The sequence below is a fragment of the Chaetodon auriga genome, chromosome 5, assembly GCF_051107435.1.
Source record: "Chaetodon auriga isolate fChaAug3 chromosome 5, fChaAug3.hap1, whole genome shotgun sequence".
NCBI classification, from domain to species: Eukaryota; Metazoa; Chordata; class Actinopteri; order Chaetodontiformes; family Chaetodontidae; genus Chaetodon; species Chaetodon auriga.
In genome coordinates, this window is record NC_135078.1 from 13,100,439 (window position 1) to 13,108,981 (window position 8,543).

At 44.4% G+C, this 8,543-nt stretch overlaps 1 protein-coding gene across 1 annotated transcript; it reads right to left on the reverse strand.

The window, feature by feature from the left end:
- Nucleotides 1-131: 131 nt before the first annotated feature.
- LOC143321219 (uncharacterized) lies at nt 132-1,546 on the reverse strand. The gene has a single exon (XM_076731426.1). It carries the CDS (start codon nt 1,536-1,538, stop codon nt 411-413), a length of 1,128 nt encoding a protein of 375 aa, XP_076587541.1. The 5' UTR covers nt 1,539-1,546; the 3' UTR covers nt 132-410.
- Nucleotides 1,547-8,543: the final 6,997 nt, after the last annotated feature.

Genomic DNA, 8,543 nt, shown 5'->3' on the forward strand with positions numbered 1-8,543 from the left:
CTTTAGCAATATTTGTATACAATTACAGTTTAACAAAGATTCAATTTTACCTGCAGCAGGAGGTCAAAGAGATAACTTGCTTGCTTGAAGTGAAATTTTGGTAAATACACTTTAAACTGGCTTTCTTGCTGAGAGTTAGATGAGAAATTGCTACCACTCTTAAATGTGTATGCTAAATATGAAGGACAATTAGCTTAGCTTAGCATAAAGACTACAAACAGGGGGAAACAGCTAGCCTAGCTCTGTCCAAAAGTACCAAAATCCACCTACCAGCACCTCTAATACTTACTAATAAATGAGCTGTATCTTATTTATTTAATTCAAACACAAATTTAAGAGTAAAAATGACTTCTCGTGGTTTTAATTTTCAAATTTTACAGTCAGACTTTTAATGATTTTACACCTCCATCCTAACGCCGCTGCTTGTTGACGTGTGTCTGCTTCCATCTCTCTCTGGTCCAGCGGCCGTTGTTCTGCACGACCTCGTGCAGCAGGTCCATGAAGGCGTACTCATTGCCGGACAGCAGCGTTTCGTCATCTGGTGAGGCGCCATCAGAGGGAGCCTTTGAGCCAGAGCTTCTGTTTCCTGCCTGCTCTCTGCTCATCACAGCTCGCTTTGGTTCTGTCTTGTCGCTGCTCTTATTCTTTTCTGCAGGACTTCTTGCAGGTTTCAGGTCTGGAGTTTGATCAAGTCTTTCCTGTTTTTTACTGGTTGTCTGTCTCACCACGGCATGGTCCTGGATCATCTTCTCTTGCTTCATGTCCGTGTGGGCATGGGCCTCACTGATCACGGTGGTCTTGTCCTTTGGGTTTGAGGACTGAGACTGTCCCACGTTCATCTGAGCTGTTTTTAGGGGATCTTCCATTTGATTTTTCTCAATTTCATCTCCACCAGAAGGACGCTCCGCTTTCTTTAACACTTTCTTCACAGTGAAGTTACCAGATTGCTGCTCCTCCTCCTCCTCGTCCTCCTCCATCATATTACATCTTGCCTGCCACTGACTTGCAGTCGGAGGCCAGGTGGAGATCCTCCCCATAACTTTTGCGGTCTGTGATCTTTGATGTGGATCATCAGAGGACTGTTTGTTGAAATCATCAGGTTTACTCTGGTTCATGCCGATGCTCAGATAAGGTACAGTGTCAGTGTTTACAGACACACACTGGGGCTCTGTATCCAGATTTCTGCCCTCAGCAGCTTGTTTAGCATTCACTTCAGTGGTTTTTGTTAGATTTTCTACTTCAGTCTCACTCCTCAGTCTTTGCTGTCCATCCACTTGTTTTTCTGTGTCTTTCAATTGAGCCTCTGTCTCAGTTTGTAAAGTCACTCGATCTTTCACAGGTGCACCAAAAGGAGACGTAAAGAGAACAGCATTGGCTGACTTTGCTCTGACTCCAGTAAACGATCCCCTCCATCCCATCTCTGAGTCCTGGTGATTGTTTCCTCTTGTCTCAGAGTGTCCTGGAGACGCAGCACGACTGGATCTGCTGCCGTCTTCTTCTTTCAGCTCATTTCTGTTTTCTTTTGGACATCCAGGCATCACAGCTTTGGTGCTGCATTTCCTCCTATGCAGCACCACCAGGAGAAACACCACCAACAGGAGAAAAGACAGGACCACTGCACAGGGGCGAGTTGTTAGAGAGGAGGTTATTTTCATGCATCTGATAATATTTTCTCAGTACAAGCAAACAGAAACCAGCAAAAGAGAAGATAAACGTACCAATCACAAGCACGAGTGTGCAGACAGCACTTGTGCCTGTCGATGGTCGTGATGTCGCACAGCTTTCTAGAGGGAACAAGACACATATGAGGCACAGATTAAGAGGTTCAAATATCCAAAGATGAGAAGACGCAGGCATACCAGTCATTCCAGTGGGTGTGGATAGAGTATATGTGGGCAGGTCAGAGGGTTTAAGATGGACTAAGGTCTCTGTCACTGATGGAGGTGATGTCATATAAGTTTCTATAGGAAACAAGCAGAGGTGGAAGAAGTACTCTGATCTCAAGCAGAAGTAGCAAGATCACAGTGTAGAAATACTCTGTTACAAGTAAAATTCATGCATTTCAGATTTTACTTAAGTACAGAAGAATCAGCATCATTATGAGACATGTTTCAGAATGATGTTGATTATATTACTGGATTATAATTATTGAGGCATTAATGTGATGTCATCCCTTTCATGTAAAGCCAGTAAAGGTGGTTTAGCTACCTTATACAGTTTATCTGCTGGTTAACGTGTAAACTTTCCTTATGAGATCAATAAAGTTTTACTTTATTCTATAATGTTACGTCAGAATTTATTTGTTGATTATGTTTTTCCTCGTTAAACTAAATCTGAAAAGTAGCGAGTAACTAAAGTTATCAAAAAAATATTGTGGAGTGGCCTCTGAACTGTAGCAGCATACCAAAGCAGTATAAGCAGAAAATGGAAATCCTCAATTAAAGTACAAGTACCTCAAAAGTGTACTTCAATATAGTAAGTAAATACAATTTGAGTAAATGTACTTAGTTACTCTATATGATGTGCAAACCAAAGATGATTAACTTTTTAAAATTTGAAAAGTGCACCTGATCAGCATTAACATACAGAGTTAGAGACAATCTGATTGGCTGCCTGAATTCTGAGTAAGAGTTCCAGCTTTGTACAACGATGAATTTTGATGATGAAGTTTTGATGGTCACACACGCCGCTGGGTTATTTTTGAATTAATTATGTTGCTGTGGCGCCATCTGCAGCAGAAATACCATCAACACGTAAGGATGACTCAGGCTGGGTGTCTACGTGAAAGAGCAGCGGTCCCCAATTTGCCAGCGGACACAGAAACGGATAAAAACAAATTATTAAAAATACAACTCACTATTACCCTCAGTGTAATTGTTATAATTAGTGGGAGCCCTGCGCTTGTTTCTCTTCAACGAGGAGGCTTCATTGCCTGATTCGCGAGCCTGTAGCCACACATTACGCAGAGCGGACTTGGTGCGTAAGAATCACCTGAAGCGATAAACCCGTATTTTAAGTAGGACTGCTGATATTGTCTCTTAAATGCAGCTTTCTTTCTCTTGTAGGCTCTTCTTCTTCCGTCTCATCATTTGGCCATTTCCCCTTTTCTCCAAAGACGTTTGTTTTTTTTTTACTCATTTTTGATAGATTGTGGGATTACTTTTTTACTACCGTATCAGGTGATCGAGGCGAGCGGTTGGACGTGTACAGGCGGCACACGCGGATGCACCTGATTGTCAAACTTTTTTCAGACTCAGAAGATCAATAAAACATTTTTTGTTCAGTCTCTCTGTGCGGACCGGTACCAAAGGGCCCCGGTGGTTGGGGAGCGCTGCTCTAACGGACTATTTACTGCACTGACTTCCTGTAACTGTTATCATTATTGTGTGTGTGTGTGTGTGTATGTGTGTGTGTGTGTGTGTGTGTCCTGGGTCAGATCCCGGGACTGATCCCGGCCCGGGTGGCTTTATTATTATTATTATTATTATTATTATTATTATTATTATTATTAGTGTGTGTGTGTGTGTGTGTCCCGGGTTAGATCCCGGGACTGATCCCGGCACGGCTGGCTATTATTATTATTATTATTATTATTATTATTATCATCATTAGTGTGTGTGTCCCGGGTTAGATCCCGGCCCGGGTTGTTATTATTGTTATTAATAATATTATTAGTGTGTGTGTGTGTGTGTGTGTGTGTGTGTGTGTGTGCGCGCGCGTGCGTCCCGGATCGGATCCCGGCCCGGGTTATAATTATTATTATTATTAGTGAGTGCATGTCCCGGGTCTGGTCCCGGGTCGGACCCGGGTAAGTTCCGGGTCGTATCTCAGGTCGGATTCCGGGTAAGTCCCGGTAAAGTCCCGGGTCGGTTCCGGCAAAGTTCCGGGTCGGTCCCGGCAATGTCCCGGAAATTTTCCGGGTCGGTCCCGGGTAAGTTCCGGGTCGGTTCCGGCAATGTCCCGGAAATTTTCCGGGTCGGTCCCGGGTAAGTTCCGGGACTTTACCGGGACCCTCCCGGAAAATTTCCGGAACTTTCCCGGGTCGGTCCCGGAAATTTTCCGAATCGGACACGTCGGACCCGGGTCGGACCCGGGTAGGTACTGGGTCGGATCCCGGGTTGGATGCTAAAAAAAGTGATTCATGCCTTTAACTGACTCGACCCAGCTGTTATTATCATTATTATTATCATTAGTGTGTGTGTCCCGGGTCGGATCCTGGGTACTGATCAGGCCCGGGTTGTTGATGTTATTATTATTATTATTATTATTATTATAGTGTGTGTGTGTGTGTGTGTGTGTGTGTGTGTGTGTGTGTCCCGGGTCAGATCCCAGGTCGGATCCTGGCACGGGTTGTTATCATTATTATTAGTGTGCGTGTGTCCCGGGTCAGATCCCGGGTCTGGATTCCGCCCGGGTTGTTGTTATTATCATTTTAATAATTATCATTAGTGTGTGTTGGGTCGGATCCCGGGTCGCCCCGGGTACTGACCTCCAGAAGAAAAACCTCTGATAGCCGTAAGCTTATTCAAAACTCTGCAGCTCGACTATGAACCAGAGCTAAGAGCAGAGAGCACATTAGTCTAGTTTTAGCTGCTCTGCACTGACCTCCTCTAATTGTTTTTATTATTCCTGTGTGTGTGTGTTTGACATGTGCACAGAGGCACAGGCGGATGCACCTGAGAAGAAAACTTCTTTCAGACTCTGATGATCAATAAAATATTTTTTGTTGAGTCTCTCTGAGCGGCCCGGTACCAAATGGCCCACGGACCGGTACCGTGGGTTTCAGCAATGACTGGCTTTATGACAATTATATCATCATTTATGGGGAAAGTGTGATACTCACAAATCTGTCTTGAATGAGAGAATTCCACATAAATACTAAATTTGGCCTCAATCGTTATAGTATGGATGAGAATATTAAAATGCATTTATGTGATGAGATGTCAATATTTTACATTACAGGAAATGTAAATTGAGATTTCATGAAAAAAGTTGAAACATGATGACAAACTATTGGAAAAAGAGTCAAAACATCACATCAGATCTGTCCCTCTCTCCGAGGTGAGTTCAGGTGAGATTAGTCTATCGGTCTGTCCTTATTATCAGAGGTTTAATATCAACATATAATGAACTGTGAAGCAGCGTCGACTCTCAGCCAGACGGCAGATATCAACACAAGTCTGTCCCTGATTCTCCCTCGTGGTAGTCTCATTCTATCGGTAGACAAACTGAAACATGAAGCAAACTGAGATGGGAAGAACCGAATGTACCGAATGTCTTTACAGCAGGTGCGGTGGTCACTGTGAGGACATCAGTGGGTCTGGGCTGAACTGAGCTGTCCGTCTCTGATGTTGACCGTGCTGGAGCGCTTGCTAGAGACAACAACAAAAACCCTGAGCGCAAATTTAATGCGACTCCGATGTGAAAGAAAATGACATGAAGAAGAACAGCGCGCACCTGCGTGCGAGGAGCTAATTAAAGGAGCGTCAGTGGGTTTGGGTCGGACTGAGGTTTCTGTTCTTGATGTCGGCCGTGATGAAGGTGTTGCCACAACTTTTGGGGAACAAATATAAGCAAATATCCTGATTTTAATGGTGAAGAATCTCAAATATCAGAACAGAAACTGGGAGCAGAAGGAGCAGACGTACCGGCGGATGGTGGGACTGTCGTGAGGAGATCAGAGGGTTTGGGTTGGACGGTTTGTGTCGCTGATGGTGGAAGTGACGTCGCGCACACTGACACGTTCCACACAGGTCGACCCCTCAGAGACGGAGGACTCTCACAGGTCACCTCCACCTGTCGGTCCAGCAGAGACCTGCTCTGCAGCTCTGAGGAGAGAAGCAGCTTTAAGCTTTCCGAAAGTTCCTCAAACACACGACTTGTCTCATATTTCACAAACCTTTCAGGGAGTCAACAAAGTCTTCAGCGCCGCAGGAACAGTCCCAGGGGTTCCCATCGAGTCTGAATCTGGTGGACCTGAGAGACCTGAAGACCTGAGGCGACACCCGAGTCAGCCTGTTCTCAGACAGGTCCAACTCAACCAGGACGGTCTGGGAGCTGAAACTGTTTGGATCAACTGTTCTGATCCTGTTCTTACTCAGGATGAGCCTCGTGAGGCCGACGAGGCCGCTGAGCATGAACTCCTCCACAGCTTCCATCTGGTTTCCTGTCAGGCTGAGCTCGCTCAGCGCATCAGGCTGACCCAACCAGTTTGGGTTCATCTCTGTCAGCAAGTTCTCGTTCAGACTGAGGTTTGTGAGGTTCTGGAAAGAGCTGAACGCCCCCTCAGCGACTCCAGTGACTCCTGCATTCTCGATCCTGAGCCTGGTCACTGAGGTGAGGTTGTTGCTGCGAAACACGGTGGAGTTGATCTCCCCGACGCCCCTCAAAATCATGAACAGAGATGAAAAACCAGGCACGAAGGCTGAGAGCAGAGTGTCAGAAGCACATGGAGGTGTTAGTGCGTCTGAGAGTGTAACAGAAGTACTGACCTGCAACACAGGAGCAGCTTTAAACTGGAAACAGATGCGTCCAGAGCAAGTATGTTAAACCTGTATCTTGTGTTGATTCAGCAATTTCAAAGTCCTGCTTGTGCTGCCATCTAGTGGTAATGTTGTGCAATGTACCATTGCCAGACTGAAGTTTTTCTGACCTCCTTCATGTGTGATGAACATGTTCAGACAGGTTACCTTTCAGTCCATGGAGGTCAATGGGAGAGAGCTTTTCTGCCATTAAAGAGTTTGTTTGAACGGTCTTCTCGCTCCATTTTAAGCATCAGAGGACACAAAAATGTTCCACTGATCAGTCAATACAACATCAACACGGTGTATTTTACTGTCATGTTTGTGACATCAACTCGCTTCATATTCTGTTTTACTTCTCTGTATCATGACAGACAAACACTTGGTTTCGTTACTCAATCATATATCTTACTCTGGCTCTGCTGCAGTTAATCACACCACTGTCACTTCAGCTGTGATTTTGTCTCCAAACGCTCTTGTATGGATTCTATTTTGTTTATTCTTATTTCAACTTTTCTCTTACTTTTTAGACTTGGCTACCTCTACTCAGTATTTTTATTTCTTTTTGAGTACAACAACACTTCTCTCAGTCAAACTTTCCAGTCCTCACCTGGTGGTATGTCCAGGCAGAATAAAATCTGTCCCTCTCCGTAACACGAGTGGCTCAAGCGCACATTGACCAGCAGCAGAGCCAGAGCAGCAACAGCAGCAGCAGCTGTGGAGGTACAGAGGAATCAGATCAGCTGTGACTGCAGCGTCTCATCGATTGAATGGCAGAAACATGCACTCACCCTTCATGGCGACCGATCTGATCGACCCAGGATGCAGGTCTGGAGTGACAGTTGATCAGGTCTGAAGATCTGGTGGTCAGCAGGTGTGAAGAAGAAACACTGTTACCATGGCAGACCACGGGCTGCCATGGTTATGAGCGTTGGCATTTAGGTAGTGAGGCCGCTGTTCCAGCTGGGTGGTGGAGTGTGAGGTGGTTAGCAGCACCTCGGGAGGCCTGGAGAGGTTTTCACTGCTTAGATCACTTAGATTAGAAACCACAGTGTCACGGTGGATGACTGAGGTTGTGAAAAGTAGATACTTCAGTAGGTTTTTTTGATACCACGTGTTACAATCTCTGTGAATTCTACATATGATAGCATCAAACACAGTAAAGCTAGATATAAAGAGCTTGTTCTAAGTGACCGACTTCTTATTTTCATGTGATTAAACACAGTATTATATTCCATTTCTGCCTATAAACCCTCTAAACCTTACACAGGGGACCTTTAAAAACCAAAAACATAAAGACTCTTCATCTACCATCATAAATGACATCGCAGTGAAAGGATGCGGCGTCGCCTCGTGTGAAAAACCACATTTTCGTTAAGATTCAAATCAGTGCGGTGTCATAAAACTAGCAAAAGAAAATAAACAGTGAGTCTCACAAATGGACAAATCAAGCCATGAGAAAAGAATAAAAATGAAAAAAAGGTGAATTTTATTCACTTGAAAATTTATTCCGCTTCAGTGCTTCCACATTTTGAAAATAAATAGATGGCATGGGATCAAAGATAAAATCAACAAGGATGAAAAGTACACTAGTGTAACAAAAATGGTGACCAAATGCCAGTACAATCTTTGAGTGAACATAAAAATACACTCACATACAAATAAAGATCTGCCACCTCCCCCGCCCAAATGCCCCCACAAACAAATCAAAATGCAGCAAAATGAGAAATCAAGTATTCTGTTTTTGGAGACAGCAGTAGTATCATATCAGCGGACGCCCTCTCGGCTTCACGTCACTGTTAAATCCTAGTGTTTGGTTTAGTTTTCACAATGTACGGAGCGTGCGAACAGCAGTGTTATCGATTAGTTCTTCGTCTTTATGCCCGTTCAGACGGTAAAACTTCCCAACAGACAGAAAGTAAAGTGCTCGTGCAACACTTCGGGTTGTTCTCGAGGCCAACAAACGGTTTCTAAAAAAGCACTTCTGATGATTTTGGAAACAGAGAAAGAGTGAGACGATGT